Source organism: Balaenoptera physalus (genome assembly GCF_965194825.1).
Source record: "Balaenoptera physalus genome assembly, chromosome: 14".
NCBI classification, from domain to species: domain Eukaryota; kingdom Metazoa; phylum Chordata; class Mammalia; order Artiodactyla; family Balaenopteridae; genus Balaenoptera; species Balaenoptera physalus.
The window spans coordinates 54765878-54789072 of NC_138893.1; the positions used below are offsets into that span (position 1 = coordinate 54765878).

Here is a 23195-nt window from a genome sequence, read left to right on the forward strand (position 1 = left end):
AAAGACCATGATACATTTTGCATTGGGTCTGGAAAGAGGAAAAACAATGTAACAGCAGGAAGGATGACCCAAAGTCCACTGGAGGAGGGATCTTGTGTGTGTGTGTGTGTGTGTGTGTGTGTGTGTGTGTGTGTGTGTGTGTGCGCGCGCGCACGTGCGCATGTTTGGGAGGAGATAATTTACAATAATAACTAATAATAATACTAATATAACTAATAGTTATTGAGCACTTACTATGTACAAGGCATTCTGCCAAGTGCTTGATATAGATCATATTATTCAATGAGGTAGACACCGCTCTTATCTCCATTTTATAGATAAGGAAACTGGGGCTCAGAGCATGTAAGTAATTCGTGCAAGATCACACAACTAATGAGTAGTAGAGCCAGGATTACAACCCAGGTTGGTCCACCTTTGAAGCTCACATTCTTAACTACCTCTCTATCCTAGCATCTGGCCTGAGACTGAGAAACATCTGCAGGGATTTACAAACATAGGAAGCCCTATACCTCCAACAATTTTAAATCTCCGTTGCTCTTTATTTGCAGCACTTGTATTTTCAACGTGCTCCCTCATGACATCCTGTGATTGCATAATACGCAGACGTTTCTATTCTCCTCTATTCTCTTCTCCTTTCTTACCAACAGTTTTAGGTGGTAACATGACAGCCATGCAGTGACCAAGTCACATAAGTAAAATTTGAGAAGTCTGAGAGGTTTTCTGGGGAAGTGTCTGTTTTCCTGATACAGGCACTGCCCCTTCTTGCTTCACTCCACCTCCTGTCTGCAGCATGAATATGAGGCTGGAGGTGCAATTATGAGGATGAAAGTCACATGATAAGGAGAGTAGAATAGAAAGACAAAAGTAGCTTGGATCCTTGATGATATTCTTGAGCAGATGCACTGGCATCTAGACTTCTTTTTTGTGAGATAAATAGACGTCTTACATCAGCCACTGTTAGTCAGGTTTTCTGTTGCATATGACTGAATACAGTACTAACTGATACACACATAATTCCTTCTGAGTCAAATGACTTCGTGTGCTTGATAAATGCATCTTTAGGGACTTCATTAAAAGTTATCTCCTCTGTAAATATTCCCCTGATCTTTCATCCTCCTCCTCATTCCCCTCTTACCTATCCCGAACCCCTCCGAACCAGGAAGGGTAGGGTACTCCTTACTCAGTGTTCTCATAGTACCAATCTCATGCCCCTATCAAAGTCCTACAGCATTACCGTGTTGTACTGAAATGGTTGTTTTCTTCTATAGACAGTGAACTCCTTGAGGTAGAAAATTCTTTTCTGAATCATCTGTAACTGGCATATCTCTGTAAGTTACAGGGCCCCAAATGAAATCTAGACTGGGGTTTGTATATTTTGCTGGCCATGTAGGCATATTCTTGCTGAAAAACCCAACAGCAGAGCCCTCTGGGGGTACCACAGACACAGATGCTAATCATCAGTCTCACCATTATCAATAAACAGCGTTTGAGGAGCTGAAACTCCTGGAACTCGTGGTTACAAAGCAATGTCATTAATCAGAATATTTATGAATCTGGTCTTACAAAACTATTATGAGCAAATATGAATGTTGCTTTAAGACCTAAGACTACCTGTCCTTTTCTTCATCAATGAACACTCTAAAAATATATGAAATAAATTTGTGGGTGTCTCCTATTCCAGAGACAGCTAAAACCTTCAAATACTCCAACACCCATGGGGCAGTTGAATACAGGATGATTTTGACTGACTTATCAACCTGCCAGTCAGAATCTGACTCAAAGACACAGGTATTTCTATTAGCCAGAGACAAAAATTTAGAATAATTAGCAAAGAATCATTTTCCATTACCTCAGACTGTTGCAGGAGAGCAGAGAAAGGGAAGACAATGGATCCAAGCCAATTCTTTCTTATATATGAATGACCACTGCAGCTTTTGAAACAGTGATCCTATTAAAATAAATAATTTTTCTATTACTCATTCTATATCATGTGATAGATAATTTCACACAAACATGGAGGTAAGTATAAAAAATTCTCTTCCTTTTTAAAAAGAAACCAAAGAGTAAATAGAAAAGATTTTTTTTCTCACTTTAAAATATTTCTTTAAAAGATAATTGACTATTTAAAGCAATAATAATGACCTGCTGTGGAGTTTATGACATACATATAAGGAAAATGTATGATAACACTAACACAAAGCACAGGAGGGGAAATGGAAGTATAGTAATATCCTGTTCTTACACTATATATGAAGTGGCATAATATTATATAAACATAGACTGTGATAAAGAATATATAATAAAACCTAGAGCAACAATTAAGAAATAAAAGAAGTATAGCTAATAAGCCAATAGTGGAAGTGTGATAGAATCACAAAAGAACTCTATTAATCCAAAAAAGGGAGGAAAAAAAGAAAAAGGAACAAAGAACAGATGGGACAGCAGAAAGCAAATAGGAAGAAGGAACCCAACCAGGTCAATAATTACACAAAATGTAAATAGCCATTCATTAAAAGGTAGAGATTGTTATACTGAATAAAAAAGCAAGGCCCAACCATATGCTGTCTAAAGTAAACCCATTTTAAATATAAAGACACAGGTTAAAAGAAAAAAAATAAGAAGAAAAGAAAGAAAAAGATATATCATACATACAACCACTAATTAAAAGAAAGCTGGAATCACCATATTTATAACATACAAAGTAGATTTAAGAAAAAGAATATAACCAGGGATAAAGGGGAATATTTCATAATGATAAAGGAATCAATTCATGAAGTAGAAATACAATCTTAAAAGTATGTGCACCTAGCTGAACCAAGATGGCAGAGTAGAAGGACGTGCTCTCATTCCCTCTTGTGAGAACACCAGAATCACAACTAGCTGCTGGACAACCATTGACAGGAAGACACTGGTACTCACCAAAAAAGATACCCCACATCCAAAGACAAAGGAGAAGCCACAATGAGATGGTAGGAGGGCCACAATCACAGTAAAATCAAGTCCCATAACTGCTGGATGGGTGACTCACAGACTGGAGGACACTTATACCACAGAAGTCCACCCACTGGAGTGAAGGTTCTGAGCCCCACGTCAGGCTTCCCAACCTGGGGGTCCGGCAACAGGAGGAGGAATTCCTAGAGAATCAGACTTTGAAGGCTAGTGGGATTTGATTGCAGGACTTCGACAGAACTGGGGGAAACAGAGGATCCACTCTTGGAGGGCACACACAAAGTAGTGTGTGCATTGGGACCCAGGGGAATGAGCAGTGACCCCAGGGGAGACTGAACCAGACCTACCTGCTAGTGTTAGAGGGTCTGCCGCAGAGGCAGGGGTGGCTATGGCTCACAGTGGGGACAAGGACACTGGCAGCAGAAGTTCTGGGAAGTACTCCTTGGCGTGAGCCCCCCCAGAGTCTGCCATTAGCCCCACCAAAGAGCCCAGGTAGGCTCCAGTGTTGGGTTGCCTCTGGCCAAACAACCAACAGGGAGGGAACCCAGCCTCACCCATCAGCAGTCAAACGGATTAAAGTTTTACTGAGCTCTGCCCACCAGAGCAACACTCAGCTCTACCAACCACCAGTCCCTCCCATCAGGAAACTTGCACAAGCCTCTTAGATAGCCTGATCCACCAGAGGGCAGACAGCAGAAGCAAGAAGAACTACAATCCTGCAGCCTGTGGAACAACAGCCACATTCACAGAAAGATAGACAAGATGAAAAGGCAGAGGGTTATGTACCAGATGAAGGAACAAGATAAAACCCCAGACAAACAACTAAATGAAGTGAGATAGGCAACCTTCCAGAAAAAGAATTCAGAATAATGATAGTGAAGATGATCCAGGACCTTGGAAAAAGAATGGAGGCAAAGATCGAGAAGATGCAAGAAATGTTTAACAAAGACCTAGAAGAATTAAAGAACAAACAGACAAAGCTGAACAATACAATAACTGAAATGAAAACTACACTAGAAGGAATCAATAGCAGAATAACTGAGGCAGAAGGACGGATAAGTGACCTGGAAGACAGAATGGTGGAATTCACTGCTGCAGAACAGAATAAAGAAAAAAGAATGAAAAGAAATGAAGATAGCCTAAGAGACCTCTGGGACAACATTAAATGCAACACCATTCGTATTATAGGGGTCCCAAAAGGAGAAGAGAGAGAGAAAGGACCAGAGAAAATATTTGAAGAGATTATGATCGAAAACTTCTCTAACATGGGAAAGGAAATAGCCGCCCAAGTCCAGGAAGTGCAGTGAGTCCCATACAGGATAAACCTAAGGAGAAACACGCCGAGACACATAGTAATCAAATTGACACAAATTAAAGACAAAGAAAAATTATTGAAAGCAACAAGGGAAAAATGACAAATAATATACAAGGAAACTCCCATAAGGTTAACAGCTGATTTCTCAGCAGAAACTCTACAAGCCAGAAGGGAGTGGCATGATATACTTAAAGTGATGAAAGGGAAGAAGCTACAACCAAGATTACTCTTCCTGGCAAGGATCTCATTCAGATTCGATGGAGATATCAAAATCTTTACAGACAAGCAAAAGCTAAGAGAATTCAGCACCATAAAACCAGCTCTACAACCAATGCTAAAGGACCTTCTCTAAGTGGGAAACACAAGAGAAGAAAAGGACCTACAAAAACAAACGCCCCAAAATTAAGAAAATGGTAATAGGAACATACATATTGATAATTACCTTAAACGTGAATGGATTAAATGCTCCAACCAAAAGACACAGGCTTGCTGAACAGATACAAAAACAAGACTCATATATTTGCTATCTACAAGAGACCCACTTCAGACCTACAGACACATACAGACTGAAACTGAGGAGATGGAAAAAGATATTCCATGCAAATGGAAATCAAAAGAAAGCTGGAGTAGTAATACTAATAATAGATAAAATAGACTTTAAAGTAAAGAATGTTACAAGAGACAAGGAAGGACACTACATAATGATCAAGGGATCAATCCAAGAAGAAGATATAACAATTTTAAATACTTATGCACCCAACATAGGAGCACCTCAATACATAAGGCAATTGCTAACAGCTATAAGAGGAAATGGATAGTAACACAATAATAGTGGAGGACTTTAACACCTCACTTACACCAATGGACAGATCATCCTAAAAGAAAATAAATAAGGAAACAGAAACTTTAAATGACACAATAGACCAGATACATTTAATTGATATTTATAGGACATTCCATCCAAAAACAGCAGATTACAGTTTCTTCTCAAGTGCACATGGAACATTCTCCAGGATAGATCACACCTTGGGTCACAAATCAAGCCTCAGTAAATTTAAGAAAATTGAAATCATGTCAAGCATCTTTTCTGACCACAACGCTATGAGATTAGAAATGAATTACAGGGAAAACAACGTGAAAAAAACAAACATATGGAGGCTAAACAATACGTAACTAAATAACCAAGAGATCACTGAAGAAATCAAAGAGGAAATCAAAAAATACCTAGAGACAAATGACAATGAAAACACGATGATCCAACACCTATGGGATGCAACAAAAGCAGTTCTAAGAGGGAAGTTTATAGCTATACAAGCCTACCTCAAGAAACAAGAAAAATCTCAAATAAACAATCTAACCTTACACCTGAAGGAACTAGAGAAAGAAGAACAAACAAAACCCTAAGTTAGCAGAAGGAAAGAAATCATAAAGATCACAGCAGAAATAAAATGAAATAGAAACAAAGAAAGCAATAGCAAAGATCAATAAAACTAAAAGCTGGTTCTTTGAGAAGATAAACAAAATTAATAAACCATTAGCCAGACTCATCAAGAAAAATAGGGAGAGGACTCAAATCAATAAAATTAGAAATGAAAAAGGAGAAGTTACAACAGACACCGCAGAAATACAAAGCATCCTAAGAGACTACTACAAGCAACTCTATGCCAATAAAATGGACAACCTGGAAGAAATGGACAAATTCTTAGAAAGGTATAACCTTCCAAGACTGAACCAGGAAGAAATAGAAAATATGAACAGACCAATCACAAGTAATGAAATTGAAACTGTGATTAAAAATCTTCCCACAAACAAAAGTCCAGGACCAGATGGCTTCACAGGTGAACTCTATCAAACATTTAGAGAAGAGCTAACAGCCATCCTTCCCGAACTCTTCCAAAAAATTGCAGAGGAAGGAACACTCCCAAAGTTATTCTATGAGGCCACCATCACCCTGATACCAAAACCAGACAAAGATACTACAAAAAAAGAAAATTACAGACCAATATCACTGATGAATATAGATGCAAAAATCCTCAACAAAATACTAGCAAACATAATCCAACAACACAGTAAAAGGATCATACACCATGATCAAGTGGGATTTATCCCAGGGATGCAAGGATTCTTCAATATACGCAAATCAATCAATGTGATACACCATATTAACAAATTGAAGAAGAAAAACCATATGATCATCTCAATTGATGCAGAAAAAGCTTTTGACAAAATTCAACACCCATTTATGATAAAAACTCTCCAGAAAGTGGGCACAGAGGGAACCTGCCTCAACATAATAAAGGCCATATACGACAAACCCACAGCAAACATCATTCTCAATGGTGAAAAACTGAATGCATTTCCTCTAAGATCAGGAACAAGACAAGGATGTCCACTCTCACCACTATTATTCAACATAGTTTTGGAAGTCCTAGCCACGGCAATCAGAGAAGAAAAAGAAATAAAAGGAATACAAATTGGAAAAGAAGAAGTAAAACTGTCACTGTTTGCAGATGACATGATACTATACACAGAGAATCCTAAAGATGCCACCAGAAAACTACTAGAGCTAATCAATGAATTTGGTAAAGTTGCAGGATACAAAATTAATGCATAGAAATCTCTTGCATTCCTATACACTAATGATGAAAAATCTGAAAGAGAAATTAAGGAAACACTCCCATTTACCATTGCAACAGAAAGAATAAAATACCTAGGAATAAACCTACCTAGGGAGACAAAAGACCTGTATGCAGAAAACTATAAGACACTGAAGAAAGAAATTAAAGATGATACCAACAGATGGAGAGATATACAATGTTCTTGGATTGGAAGAATCAATATTGTGGAAATGACTATACTACCCAAAGCAACCTACAGATTCAATGCAATCCCTATCAAATTACCAATGGCATTTTTTTTGGAACTAGAACAAATCATCTTAAAATTTGTAGGGAGACACAAAAGACCCCGAATAGCCAAGGCAGTCTTGAAGGAAAAAAACGGAGCTGGAGGAATCAGACTCCCTGACTTCAGATTATACTACAAAGCTACAGTAATCCAGACAATATGGTACTGGCACAAAAACAGCAACACAGATCAATGGAACAAGATAGAAAGCCCAGAGACAAACCCACGCACCTATGATCAACTAATCTATGCGCACAAAAACACAAACATAGATCAATGGAACAAGATAGAAAGCCCAGAGATAAACCCACGCACCTATGATCAACTAATCTATGACAAAGGAGGCAAAGATATACAATGGAGAAAAGACAGTCTCTTCAATAAGTGGTGCTGGGGAAACTGGACAGCTACATGTAAAAGAATGAAATTAGGACACTCCCTAACACCATACACAAAAATAAACTCAAAATGGATTCGAGACCTAAATGTAAGACCAGACACTATAAAACTCTTAGAGGAAAACATTGGAAGAACACTCTTTGACATAAATCACTGCAAGATCTTTTTTGATCCACCTCCTTGAGTAATGGAAATAAAAACAAAAATAAACAAATGGGACCTAATGAAACTTCAAAACTTTTGCACAGCAAAGGAAACCATAAACAAGAAGAAAAGACAACCCTCAGAATGGTAGAAAATATTTGCAAATGAATCAACGAACAAAGGATTAATCTCCAAAATATATAAACAGTTCATGCAGCTCAATATCAAAGAAACAAACAACCCAATCCAAAAATGGGCAGAAGACCTAAATAGACATTTCTCCAGAGAAGACATCCAGATGGCCAAGAAGCACATGAAAAGCTGCTCAACATCACTAATTATTAGAGAAATGCAGATCAAAACTACAATGAGGTACCACCTCACACCAGTTAGAATGGGCATCATCAGAAAATCTACAAACAACAAATGCTGGAGAGGGTGTGGAGAAAAGGGAACCCTCTTGCACTGTTGGTGGGAATGTAAATTGATACAGACACTATGGAGAACACTATGGAGGTTCCTTAAAAAACTAAAAATAGAATTACCATATGATCCAGCAATCCCACTACTGGGCAGATACCCAGAGAAAACCATAATTCAAAAAGACACATGCACCCCAATGTTCTTGCAGCACTATTTACAATAGCCAGGTCATGAAAGCAACCTAAATGCCCACCTACAGACGAATGGATAAAGATGATGTGGTACATATATACAATGGAACATTACTCAGCCATAAAAAGGAACGAAATTGGGTCATTTGTAGAGACATGGATGGATCTAGAGACTGTCATACAGAGTGAAGTAAGTCAGAAAGAGAAAAACAAATATCGTATATTAACGCATATATGTGGAACCTAGAAAAATGGTACAGATGAACCGGTTTGCAGGGCAGAAATTGGGACACAGATGTAAAGAACAAATGTATGGACACCAAGGGGGAAAGTGGTGGGGGGGTGGGGGTGGGGGTGTGATGAATTGGCAGATTGGGATTGACATGTATACCCTAATATGTATAAATTGGGTAACTAATAAGAACCTGCTGTATAAAGAAAATAAATAAAATAAAATTCAAAAATTAAAAAAAAGTATGTGCACCTAATAGTTACAAAATATATAAAGCAAAAACAGAGCTAAAAAATATGACACCAAAAGCAAGTTGATAAATTTGACTTCATCAAAACTTAAAACTTTGCTCTTCAAAAGTCACTGTTGTGAAAATGAAAAGACAAGCTACATACCGGGAGAAAATATTTGTAAATCATATATCAGATAAAGCATTTGTATACAGAATATGTAAAGAATCCTCAGAACTCAATAATAAGAAAACAAATAGCCCAATTTGAAAAGTAGTCAAAAGATTTGGACCGACACTTCACCAAAGAAGATATTCAGATAGCAAATAAATACATGGAAAAGTGCCGGCCATCATTAGTCATTAGGAAATACAAATTAAAACTACAATGAGATACAACCACACGGTTATTAGAGTGGCTAAAATTTTTAAGTCTGACCATTTGTTTGTAAGAATGTGAAAGAACTATTAGTCTCATACATTGCTGGTGGAAATAAAAAATGGTACAATCACTTTGGAAAAACAGTTTAGCAGTTTCTTAAATGTCCACTTACCATATGATCCAGCCATTTCACTCCTATGTATTTACCCAAGAGAAATCAAAGCATTTGTCCATACAAGGACTTATATACAAATGCTCATAGCAGCTTTATTTATAATAGCCACCCCCAAAGAAAACCCAAATGTCCATCAACAGCTGAATATTTAAACATACAACAGAATGTATGTGTTCAATAGACTACCACTATACAATAAAAATTAATGAACTATTTGATAAATATACAAATTTTGAGACAAATCTCAAAATAATTTTCCTGTGAAAGTTGCCAGACCAAGGGGAAAAAAGTGCATACTGTATGATGCCATTTCTATAAAATTCCAGAAAATGTAAACTATAGTTACAGAAAGCAGATCAGTGGTTGCCTGGGGTGGGAGGAAGGAAAGGAAGGAGGGAGGTATTCTAACACGGCAGGAGAAAACCTTTGAGAGTGGTGGATATGTTCATTATCTTGACTTTGATGATGGTTTCATGGGTATATATATGTCAAAACTTGTCAAAGTATACACTTTAATTATGTGCAGTTTATTATATGCTAATTATGCCTCAATAATCCTAGTTTTTAAATTAGAGAAAGTATGTGTAGTAAGGGAAGCAGGGACTAGACATAAATGGGTTTGGCATTTACCACCACGACCAACCCCACTGGCAGTATTCTATGATCATAATAGACAATTTTGTTAAGAATATCAAGAAAGCCATGGCATTCAATTTCCAAGCCCTGGGATTGTTGTTGTTATTTACCTGAATCTGGGGAAGGGCCGAAGTTTGAAAAAAGCTGCCAATACCCCAGATTCCTGCCTTCAGTTCATAACCACTGCTTTTGGATATCTTGCTACATGTCAGTAAACAATGTGAAGCATCTTAATGTATATACCTTTATCATAGTAAATATGCTTAGTGCAGCAAACCTTAAAAATACGCTAAAGCTTGGCTAACTGCAAGTTCACATGTAAATGTAACGTTCAATTGCAGAAATCTACTTTTCCCAAATTCTTGGTATATTTATCTCTCTTCCTCTTATATGTGGTTTATGATCCCTGTTATTTTTGAATTGACTTGTCATATGTCTGATTTTATTTCAAGTTGCCCCATATCCTTTTTAGAAAATGTTGGAAATAGATATTGTATCTAAAACCAAATTTACAAATATGTTAATAGACTTCATTCAGTCTGAACTTATAATTATTTCAACATTGATTATTATAATTATTTTACTTTACCTCATGTTTTTCAATAATCATTTCATCAAAAATGTTGATATATATATTATCTTTTATTTTAGATAAGCTTGAGACGTTATAATCATGTCCTGGTAAGCTGTAAATAAGAAACATATATGTAAATGCTTAATTGATTTTATAAAAGCATTATTCATAAAGGACTATAAAATTGCCTGTATTATTTTCTTTTATAAAGTGTAAGATAAGAAAATCTATGTGCTTTCAGGACAACTGCTATCTTTCATTAAAGCCAGTATCAAAATATCTACAAACAATAAATGCTGGAGAGGGTGTGGAGAAAAGGGAACGCTCTTACACTGTTGGTGGGAATGTAAATTGGTACAACCACTATGGAGAACAGTATGGAGGTTCCTTAAAAAACTGAAAATATAACTATCAAATGATCTAGCAATCCCACTCCTGGGCATATACCCATAGAAAACCATAATTTGAAAAGATACATGCACCCCAATGTTCATTGCAGAACTATTTACAATAGCCAGGACATGGAAGCAACCTAAGTGTCCATCTACAGATGAATGGATAAAGAAGTTGTGGTACATATATACAATGGAATATTACTCAGCCATAAAAAGAAATGAAATTGAGTTATTTGTAGTGAGGTGGATGGACCTAGAGTCTGTCATACAGAGTGAAGTAAGTCAGAAAGAGGAAAGCAAATACCGTATGCTAACACATATATATGGAATCTAAAAAAAAAAAAAAAAGTTATGAAGAACCTAGGGGCAGGACAGGAATAAAGACGCAGACCTACTAGAGAATGGACTTGAGGACACGGGGAGGGGGAAGGGTAAGCTGGGACAAAGTGAGAGAGTGCCATGAACATATATACACTACTAAATGTAAAATTGATAGCTAGTGGGAAGCAGCCGCATAGCACAGGGAGATCAGCTCGGTGCTTTGTGATCACCTAGAGGGGTGGGATAGGGAGGGTGGGAGGGAGGGAGATGCAAGAGGGAAGAGATACGGGGATACATGTATATGTAGAGCTGATTCACTCTGTTATAAAGCAGAAACTAACACAGCATTGTAAAGCAATTATACTCAAATAAAGATGTTAAAAAAAAAAGTCAGAGGGATGCCATCAAAAAACCATGCAAATAGTCAAGAACCATATGATCTGCAGAAATTGAGGGAGCTGAACAAGATTGGCAAGAGAAGGGGGTAAGGGCACCAGGAAAAGAGAAAGGACTTTGATAACAGATGTAGTTGACAGTTCTTTATATTCCTTTTACCCGAGGGAGAGCTAAAGATGTATAGGAAGTAACAACTGAAAATTGCTAATTGAGTTTAGAGAACAATTTTAATTTCTACATTTTAAATTTGCCTTGATCAGTGCACTTTATTTTCAATTACAAAAACCTATTTATATAGCTTTAGCATCAAATATGAACCTTGAGAAAGAAGAGCTGGAGATCCCACTTCCTGATTTCAAAATACATATATTATGAAGTTACAGTAATCAAAACAGTCTGGCCTAAAAACAGACATATAGACCAGTGGTACAGAATAGAGAGCCTAGGTATAAATCCCTACATCTATGTCAGGTCAACCGGTCTTTGACAAGGGTGCCAAGACTACTCAATGAAGAAACGACAATCTCTTCAACAAATGGTGTTGGTAAAACTATGTGCAAAAGGATCAAATTTGAGGGAGGAGATATGGGGATATATGTATATGTATAGCTAATTCACTTTGTTATGAAGCAGAAACTAACACACCACTGTAAAGCAATTATACTCCAATAAAGATGTTAATAAAAAATAGAATCAAATTTGATCTTTATCTTATACCATACACAAAATTCAACTCAAAATGAATTAAAGATTTAAAATGTAAGACCTGAAACTGTAAAGCTTCTAGAAGAAAATACAAGGGAAAAGTTTCATGACATCATTGGTTGTGGCAATAATTTCATGGACACGATACCAAAGCACAGGCAACAAAAGCAAAAATAAAAAAGTGGAACTATATCAAACTGTAAACCTTCTGCAAAGCAAAGGAAATAATCGTCAGAGTGCAAGGGCAACTTATGGAGTGGGAGAAAATATTTGCAAATCATATATATTATAAGGGGGTTAATCTCCAACTTATATAAAGAGCTCATACAACTCAATAGTAAAAAAGCTAATAATCTGATTTTAAAATGTACTAAAACTTGAATGGACATTTTCCAAAAATGACATAAAAATGGCTAATAAATACATGAAAAAACGCTCAAAATTGCTAATAATAAAACACTCAGTAATAATCAGGGAAATGCAATCAAAGCTACAATGAGATATCACTTCACACTTGCTAGGATGGCTATTATAAAAAAAATAAAATAAAGTAACAAGTGCTGGTGAAGGTGTGTAAAATTGGAACCCCTGCACACTGTTGGTGGGAATGTAAAATGGTGCAGCTGCTATGGAAAACGTTATGCAGGTTCCTCAAAAAATTAAAACTAGAACTACCATATGATCTAGCAATCCCATTTCTAGGTATTTATCCAAAAGAACTGAATCAGAATATCAAAGAGATGTTAGCACTCTTATGTTCACTGCATCACTATTCACACAGCCCAGGTATGGAAGTATGCTAAATGTCTGTTGACAGATGAATGGATAAAGAAAATGTGGTATATATACGGAATACTGCTCACCCTTTAAAAAGAAGGAAATTTTGCAATATGTGGCAACATGGATGAACCTTGAGGACATTATACTAAATGAAATAAACCAGTCATAAAAAGACTGCATGATTCCACCTATATGTGGCATCTAAAGTAGTCAAATTCATAGAGTCAAAGAGCAGAATGGTGGTTGCCAGGGGCTGGGGGGAGGGGGAAATGGGGAGTTACTAATCAACAGGCGTAAAACTTCAGGGAAGCAAGATGAATAAGCTCTAGATCTGCTGTACAACATTTTACCTACATTCAGCAGTAGTATATTGCACACTTAAAAATTTGTTAAAAGGGTAGATGTCATGTTAAGTGTTCTTTCCACATTAAAAAAGTCAGTAGACGTTGAGTAAGGCAAACTACCCTCTGTAACAGTGGCTCACGTGATTGTGGGGGGAAGGCAAGCCCAACATCTGCAGGGTAAGCTGGCAGCCTGGAAGCCCAGGGAAGAGCTGCAGTTCAAGTCTGAAGCCAGTGTGCTGGCAGAATTCCCTCTTCCTAAGTGGGGTAAGTCTTTTTTCTATTAAGCCTTCAACCAATTGGATGAGGCGCACCCCTATTACAGAGGGTAAAGAGAGTCAAACAGACATACACACACACACACACACACACACACACACACACACACACACACACACACACACACACACACCCTGTTAGTTCTGCTTTTATGGAGAACCCTGAAATGCAATGACACTCTGGAAAATGTAAAACTATGGTGGCAGTGAAAGGATCAGTGGTTGCCAGAGGTTCCAGGGGAAGGATGCACGGATAAATGGGTGAAGCACACAGCATTTTTAGGGCAGTGAAACTATGCTGTATGATAACTACAGTGGTGGATACATGTCATTATACATTTGTCAAAGCCCATAGAATGTACAACACAAAGAGTGAACTCTAATGTAAATTGTGGACTTTGATAATGTGTCAACATTGGTCCATTGATTGTAACAAATGTACCACACTGACACTTTAGGGAGGCTGTGTGTGTGTGTTGTAGGGAGAGGATGTATAAGAACGCTGTGCTTTCTGCTCAATTTTACTGTGAACCTAAACTGCTCTAAAAAATAAAGCCTATCAATTTGTTTAAAATGGAAAAAAAAAGAAACTCGATCTCATTAGAAATCCAGGAATGTAAATTAAACCACAATAAGAATATCACTTTAGATCCACCGTATTAGAAAAATTAATTTTAAAAATACAAAATATTATTGAAGATGTGGCACAATAGGAACTTTTATATCGCTGTTGGGAGTATGTATTGGCACAATCACTTTAGAAAAAAATTTGGCATTAGCTAGTAAAGTTGAAGCAATTCCACTCCTGGATACAGATCCTAGAGCAAAGGGTCTCAAAGTGTCCCCTGACTAGTAGCATCAGTAACACCTGGGAACTTGTTAGAAATGGAATTATGTATCAGGCCCTACCCCAGAGCTACTGAATTAGAAACTATGGAATTGGGCCCAGAAATCTGTTTAAAGAAGCTGTACAGGTGATTTCAGTGCACAAAATACTTTGAGAACTGCTGTCCTAAAAAGAAACTCTTACATGTGTGTTCCAGATGACAAGTACAAGAATGTTCAGAGCAATACTATTTGCAATAGCAAAACATTAAAACCAGGCAAATCTGCATCAACAGGATAAAGTATAAATAAATTATGGCATTTTAATACAGTGGAATACTATACTGAAGTGAAAATAAAGGAAGGAAGGAATAGTTACAAGTATGAATATGGATAGATCTCTCAAAATAAGAGTAAAGAAACAGATTGCAAAAGATCATTCAATTTACATAAAGTTGGAAAACATCCACAGGTAAATAAAACATAGCTAGGGATAAATACCTATGATTTAAAATCATAAAGAGAGGGAATGATAAACATAAATTCATGGTTGTTACCTCTGGGGAGAAAGAAAGGGGATACAATTAGTTATTGGCACAGTGGAGCCTTCAAAAATATTGGTAATACTCCATTTTTTAAGCTAGATGGTAGATACACAGGTATTCATTTTATCATTTTTCCTCAGAACTTATATTTACATATACATTATATATATTAATATCTATGTAAGAAATACTTCATAATTTAAAAACTTAAAAATTAAGCCTATATCCATCATTATTTTCAATAAACGGCTCAAGAAAATAATTTTGTTACTGCTCTATTTTAGAAGCTGAGGAAAAATGGACTCCAACTTACATAAAATCTACTTTAATTTCTTCGTTCCAGCATGGATGAGATCCACTTGCAATACTGGTTTGGTACACAGTGTGCTGAAAGGAAACTTCCACAAAGGGGTGCACAGTATCCTGAAACACATAATTAACACTGACTAGATTTTTGTAATATTTTATATAGTTGATAAAAGGTAGAGATTAGTTACTGTCTGATAACTGGATGGCTTACTTTTTCCAGTTTTTCAAACAACCATTATTCATTCATTCATTCAATTAACATTTCTTCAACCTATTCAATATCAGGTACTACTTTGCTAGGATCCAAAAATAAATGGAAATCCTTAAAGATTTTTATCTTAAGTCTATCAGGAGAAAATAAACAGGTAAACAAATAATTGCAGTGAAATGTAAGAAATATATTCAAGGTATAATGGTTACTCAGGAGAGAGAATGATTAACTCTCTGGGGTGAGGACAAGGAGAACTTCACAGAGAAAATATTGCTTGGGCTTGAGCTTTGAAACATTAAATAGTAGTTCATGTGGCCAATAACACGGAGGTATAGTGGCCATTCCAGGCAAAGGAAAGGGCATATATGGAGGCCTTCTAGAACAAGTAGTAGTATGATATGATACCGCTGTGGGCTGATGAGAAATGTGGCTGATTCGTATGTAAGAACCAGATCATTACAGAGTTTGGTAGCCATTCTAAGGAGCTACCATTGTAAGGAGATTGCACCTTATTCTATAGACCCTGAGAGCAGGGTAGCAGAGAATGAAACAGTTAGAATTACATTTTATAAAGAGCACCTTCACTGTGTTATGGAAAGTAAACTAGAATTAGATGGATAGTCCAGTTAGGGGCCAGTTGCAATTCAGGGAAAACATGATCAAAACAGCACTTTATAGAAGTGTTAAATACTTATCTCATTTAAGATCTCATCTGAGGCTACGGATTTGATTGTTTCTTTATGTCTGAGGCGAGACATGGGTGACATCAAATAAGTAGGCATACCCAAGGCTCTTCTGAAAAACAATATAGAGATGTGCACTTTAATTAATTTTAATATTAGTTTTGGTGGGAGTAGCTGGGTTTTTGCTTATGCTTATAGAGGTATATAAGTCAGCTACCCTGGATCTTACAGAGTTTGCTTTGGATCTTCATAACATAGGTGGTTAGAGATAAATACGTGACAATCACTACTCTGAAAGGGTAGCTCCTAAATGCTGAACTATGGATTGGAACCAGTCTGTGACAGAGTTTTCACTGACCCTCAGCAAAAGGAAAAAAATAGGGCAAGTAATACTTTGAGACTATATTCTTCCTATTTTTGGTGTTACAATATTCTTTCTTTTACAAATTATTATAGAAAATGGTGGTAATTTTATAATGTCCTTATTTCACAAAACAGCCTTGAAATGTGCATTTGTTTTGAGAATATCAATTCTATCATAAATAAAGTCATATTTTATAATATAAAACACAGGCAAAACCTTTAAGAGGTTTTAACTATAGATTCATAGCTAGTAAGCAAAATATTTGTTTTTCATATGTAGAGTTCATGGGATGTGATAAACATAAAATAAGCAAGTAGAGCACATAAGTGTTAAATGTAGACAGAGAGGGATACTCGGTATTCCTGAGGTACCTGGGCACTAAATATTCACAATATATAAATTATACATGAGATTAAATATATGAAACACTTGATATTCAGGTTATACTAAATATTCATGAGTATTTAATATTCATGACACCTTAATTTGGCCACTCTGACCCTACATATCCTCTGCCCAAGAAACGCAAATAAAACACACTGACTGCCTGCAGAAGAGATAGGTAAGATCTGATTTTTGTAGAAGTCACCTAAAATGATAAATCCAAAAAGGAGCTTACTCTCTCCTGTAGTCCATATACTTCCAATACTGTGAGGGGACAGTGGCAGAGAACAGTGTAGTTAGCAATAGCAGCTTAAGTTTTCACAATAGGGAATAGGGACAGAAGGTATTTATTTGATATAGCACCCAAAAATATACATGTTAAAGGTACTTTGGGCATCTCAAACTTCTGAAAATTTGTAATACACAGCAAAGACAGTAAGTTTGACTATCCAAACGAAGATTGCAACTTTCATTCAGTTTCTGTATATTGAGTATTAATAAAGTACAAAGTTTTATTAAGAAGACAGTATAGAAATTTACATTTAAGACATCTTTTGCAACTCCAAAAATTGGTGCAATTGCCTTACCTATTAACTATTGCTTTCCTTGTAGGAATATTATAAGCCCTCAATATTCTGACAAGAATCTTAATATCTCCATCACAGATAGTCTCTGTTGCCACTTTTTTCCTTTCTTGCCTCTGAGGCTTTAACTTTCTTCGTCGTTCAAGAAGCTTACAAACTGCACGTGTCAAATGGCTAAAGAGTAAAAAATGATCAATCACATAGATACAAGATAACTTAAAATTTGAAAGATATCAATTTTTAAAATTAATTATTATAAATAAGGCCATTATTCTGAACCATGTTCTCTCCATTGTGGAGGGGAGACAAAGTTGTCTTAGACCCAAGGAAAGAATCTTTTCCTGAGCATAGAAGAGATGCTATGTTAAGAGAGAATGTGATTGCTCCACGTCATTTGGGTGTATGGTCCAAGAAGAAACAAGGGCATGGAGAGGTAAATCCATGAAACATGATGTTATATCAAAGGATTATTCATTTTTTAGGAATAGTTCTCTTGAAAGTGGTTAGATACTCAACTTTTCTACGTGGTTCTGAATAGGAGTTAGTTATATGTGCTGCCAACCTTGGCAACACAAACCTATGCAATTATAGCTTTATGGTCACACCTATTTTCCTCCAAAGACTGATAATAAAACACAGACTTCAGACTATACTACAAAGCTATAGTCATCAAAACAGTATGGTACTGGCACAAAAGTAGAAATATAGATCAATGGAACAGGATAGAAAGCCCAGAAGTAAACCCATGCACCTATGGTCAATTAATCTATAAATACAACAAAGGAGGCACGACTATACAATGGAGGAAAGACAGTCTCTTCAACAAATGGTGCCGGGAAAACTGGACAGCTACATGTAAAAAAAATGAAAGTAGAACATTCTTTAACACCGTACACAAAAATAAACTCAAAATGGATTAAAGACCTGAATATGAGACCAGACACTATAAAACTCTTAGAGGAAAACATAGGCAGAACACTCTCTGTCATAAATCACAGCAATATCTTTTTCGACCCATCTCCCAGAGTAATGGAAATAAAAACACACATAAACAAATGGGACCTAATTAAACTCAAAAGCTTTTGCATAGCAAAGGAAACCATAAACAAAATGAAAAGACTACCCACAGAATGGGAGAAAATATTTGCAAATAATGTGACTGACAAGGGATTAGTCTCCAAAATTTACAAAGAGCTCATGTGGCTTAATATCATCAAAACAAACAACCCAATCAAAAAATGGGCAGAATACCTAAATAGACATTTCTGCAAAGAAGACATACAGATGGCCAAGAGGCACACGAAAAGATGTTCAACAACACTAATTATTAAAGAAATGCAAATCAAAACTACAATGAGATATCACCTCACATCAGTCAGAATGGCTATCATCAAAAAATCCACAAATGGGCTTCCCTGGTGGCACAGTGGTTAAGAATCCACCTGCCAATGCAGGGGACACACGTTTGAGCCCTGGGCCAGGAAGATGCCACATGCCGCGGAGCAGCTAAGCCCGTGTGCCACAACTACTGAGCCTGCACTCTAGAGCCCACGAGTCACAACTACTGAAGTCCACGTGCCTAGAGCCTGTGCTCCGCAACAAGGGAAGCCACTGCAATGAGAAGCCTGCGCACTGCAATGAAGAGTAGCCCCCGCTCGCCCCAACTAGCGGAAGCCCGTGCACAGCAACGAAGACCCAATGCAGCCAAAAATAAATAAGTAAATTTATTTATTAAAAAAAAAATCCACAAACAATAAATGCTGGAGAGGGTGTGGAGAAAAGGGAACCCTCTTGCACTGTTGGTGGGAATGTAAATTGATACAGCCACTATGGAAAACAGTATGGAGGTTCCTTAAAAAACTAAAAATAGAACTACCATATGACCTAGCAATCCCACTATTGGGCATATAACCAGAGAAAACCATAATTCAAAAAGACACATGCACCCCACTGTTCACAGCAGCACTATTTACAATAGCCAGGACATGGAAGCAACCTAAATGTCCATCAACAGAGGAAGGGATAAAGAAGATGTGGTACATATATACAATGGAATATTACTCAGCCATAAAAAGGAACAAAATTGGGTCATTTGTAGAGATGTGGATGGACCTAGAGAGTGTCATACAGAGTGAAGTTAAGTCGAAAGAGAAAAACAAATATCATATATTAACGCATATATGTGGAATCTAAAAAAATGGTATGGATGATCTTATTTGCAAAGCAGAAATACAGACACAGATGTAGAGAAGAAACTATATGGATACCAAGGGGGAAAGGGGGAGTGGGAGGAATTGGGAGATTGGGATTGACACGTACACACTATTGATACTATGTATAAAATAGATAACTAATAAGAAGATGCTGTATAGCTCAGGGAACTCTACTTAATGCACTGTGGTGACCTAAATGGGAAGGAAATCCAAAAAAGAGGGGATATATGCATATGTATAGCCAATTCATTTTGCTGTACAGTAGAAACTAACACAACATTGTAAAGCAACTATACTCCAATAAAAATTAATTTAAAAAAAGATGTTCAACATCGCTAATTATTAGAGAAATGCAAATCAAAACCTCAATGAGATATCACCTCACACCAGTCAGAATGGCTATCATCAAAAAATCCATAAGCAATAAACGCTGGAGAGGGTGTGAAGAGAAGGGAACCCTCCTACACTGTTGGTGGAAATGTAAATTGGTGCAGCCACTATGGAGAATGGTATGGAGGTTCCTTAAGAAACTAAAAATAGAGCTACCATATGATCCTGCAACCCGACTCCTGGGCATATACCTGGAGAAAAACATGGTCAGAAAGGATACATTCACCCCAATGTTCATTGCAGCGCTGTTTACAATAGCCAAGACATGGAAGCAACCTAAACGTCCATTAACAGAAGAATGGATAAAGAAGATGTGGTACATATATACAATGGAATATTAGCCATTAAAAAGAATGAAATAATGCCATTGCAGTAACATGGATGGACCTAGAGCTTGTCATACTGTGTGAAGTGAGACAGAGAAATAGAACTATCATATGATATCACTTATATGCAGAATCTAAAAAAAAAAAGATACAAATAAACTTATTTACAAAACAGAAACAGACTCACAGACTTAGAGAACGAACTTATGGTTACCTGGGGGAAGGGAGGGGAGGAGGGATAGTTAGGGAGTTTGGGATTGACATGTACACTGCTATATTTTAAATGGATAACCAACAAGGACCTATTGTATAGCACAGGGAACTCTTGCTCAATATTCTGTAACAATCTGACTGGGAAAAGAATTTGAAAAAGAATAGATACATGTATATGTATAACTGAATCACTTTGTTGTACACCTGAAATTAACACAACATTGTTAATCAACTGTACTCCAATAAAAAATAAAAAGTTTAAAAAAAATAAGTTTTCATCATTGACACACACACACTACTATATACAAAATAGATAGCTAATAAGGACCTACTGTATAGCACAGGGAACTCTACTCAACACTCTGTAATGGCCTATATGGGAAAAGAGTCTAAAAAAGAGTGGTTATATGTATATGTGTAACAGATTCCCTTTGCTGGACACCTGCAACTAACACAACATTGTAAATCAACTCTACCCCAGTAAAAATTTTATTTTTAAAAATTTATTTATTTTTGGCTGTGTTGGGTCTTCGTTGCTGCACAAGGGCTTTCTCTAGTTGCGGCGAGCAGGGGCTACTCTTCTTACGGTGCATGGGCTCCTCATTGTGGTGGCTTCTCTTGTTGCAGAGCACAGGCCCTAGGCACACGGGCTTCAGTAGTTGTGGCGCGTGGTCTCAGTAGTTGTAGCACCCGGGCTTAGTTGCTCCGCAGCATGTGGGATCTTCCCGGACCAGGGCTCTAACCTGTGTCCCCTGCATTGGCAGGCGGATTCTTAACCACTGCGCCACCAGGGAAGTCCCTACCCCAGTAAAAATTTTTAAAAAGTAAGTTTTCATTTAAAAAATGTGCCCATGAAAGAATTACTTCAAGGTATATTTTAGAATAGAACCCCCCCCCGCAAAAAAATAGATTTCAGCATCCTACACCAATTAAAACCTTATTATTAATAGTAAGAATCTGCAAGTGGCCCCAGGGCTGTTTCCCCAAACGCAGCATCCCTAATTCCTGTTCCTACCCTTAAGTTTCCCAGATAGGACAGTATGAGAACTGAGTTACTTCAGCCAAAGGCTCCCCCAACTGCTGCCTGTGGATCACAGAGCCCTTATATGGCTGAGGATTCAGTTTTGAAAGGGAGAGATTACAGGCTTAGTGTGTGGTGCTACCAGCAATGACTTTTCCAGTAGCAGTCTCGGGACAGGGAAATCTTAGGGCAAAACTAATTTGGGACAAAGGTATTTCTTTTTTTTTTTTTTTCATTCTTGCCCTAAAAACTATCAATAAGCAGAGGGTTAAAATCTAAAATATCATACAATTGAAAATATAAATCATATAGTTATGTCCAAAATGCAACTTTAAAATGACCAAAAATATTTAAGTCACTGTATTTCATTATATGCTTTGTAATTGCATTTTGACATTAACTTGATTAATATAAAGATAGAGAACTTATTAGAGGACTTTGAAGGTATTATCTTATAGCTTTATATTTTGTACTTAAATAATAATAATTTTAGTATGTACCTTGCAGATACAATTTCTTCATAATCAGCCACAATATCTGATAAGTTAAATTTGCTAACTTTGGCAATTCTTTTCATTATCAACCTTCTCATCTACAAAAAAAATTTTAGAATTTAAAGAAGTGCACAGTTTATATTTTAAGATTAAGTATATACAATGCTACTGGTGTCACTATTTTTTACTCCTAATTTTTTCAAGCAATGAATGGAAAGGGGAATTAGATAAGTGAAAGTATGGTTCTGTTTGCTACCATTATTAAAATCATTCCTAACGTTCTCATTAATGTCCCTCTCATCTCTTTTTCCACCTAACTCATAGTATACGTAGACAGAACTAATCTTCACCAAAGGAGATGATTATCCTGTGAATGTGTTTCTACAACAGTCACTTGTACACACACAAATCTTGATCCACAAGGAAATGTGATCACATTTCTGTATTTCCTTTGAGTCCATTCTATTCTGACCTTAAGCTCTCATTCTGTCAGCTTGGTAAGATATTTAGTGCTTGAACACAGCCATTCCCCTAAGCCCTTGCTACTTGCAGAACCCACAGACCTTGGTTCCTCCAAGGACTCTGAAATTCTTCTTTTTAGTCTGAGGAAATCCCTCCCTTTCTCCTCTAACCCCATGTTTCACAACAGGTTTAGACTTTTAGAAATGAAACCAGGAAGAAGTGTGTCTGGAGGCAATTTTCTGCTTTCTGTCCTGCCACAAATCATCCCGGAGATAATGTAACCTAGAGCCTAATGATCTGCTTAAATTCGATAGGAAAATGGGGTGATAAGAGAATGGGAAATTATAATTCCTAAGAATTACCCTGCCATGTGGGGTACAAATTGTTTCCTTTGAAGGT

The 23195-nt window shown here is 36.8% G+C and overlaps 1 protein-coding gene across 2 annotated transcripts in view; it reads right to left on the bottom strand.

The window, feature by feature from the left end:
• The window catches only part of CC2D2B (coiled-coil and C2 domain containing 2B), a 102109-nt gene that overhangs the window by 20028 nt on the left and 58886 nt on the right, over positions 1 to 23195 (bottom strand). The window contains exons 20-25 of one of the 2 annotated variants that reach the window (XM_082423828.1): positions 22341 to 22432; positions 17681 to 17851; positions 16358 to 16457; positions 15456 to 15565; positions 10572 to 10668; positions 1850 to 1948 (exon numbers count right to left, since the gene is read on the bottom strand). In XM_082423828.1, coding sequence (XP_082279954.1) covers positions 1850 to 1948; positions 10572 to 10668; positions 15456 to 15565; positions 16358 to 16457; positions 17681 to 17851; positions 22341 to 22432 — 669 coding nt within the window. Of the gene's footprint in view, positions 1 to 1849; positions 1949 to 10571; positions 13836 to 15455; positions 15566 to 16357; positions 16458 to 17680; positions 17852 to 22340; positions 22433 to 23195 lie in introns of those variants that run through there. The other variant, XM_082423827.1, reaches the window with a different exon arrangement.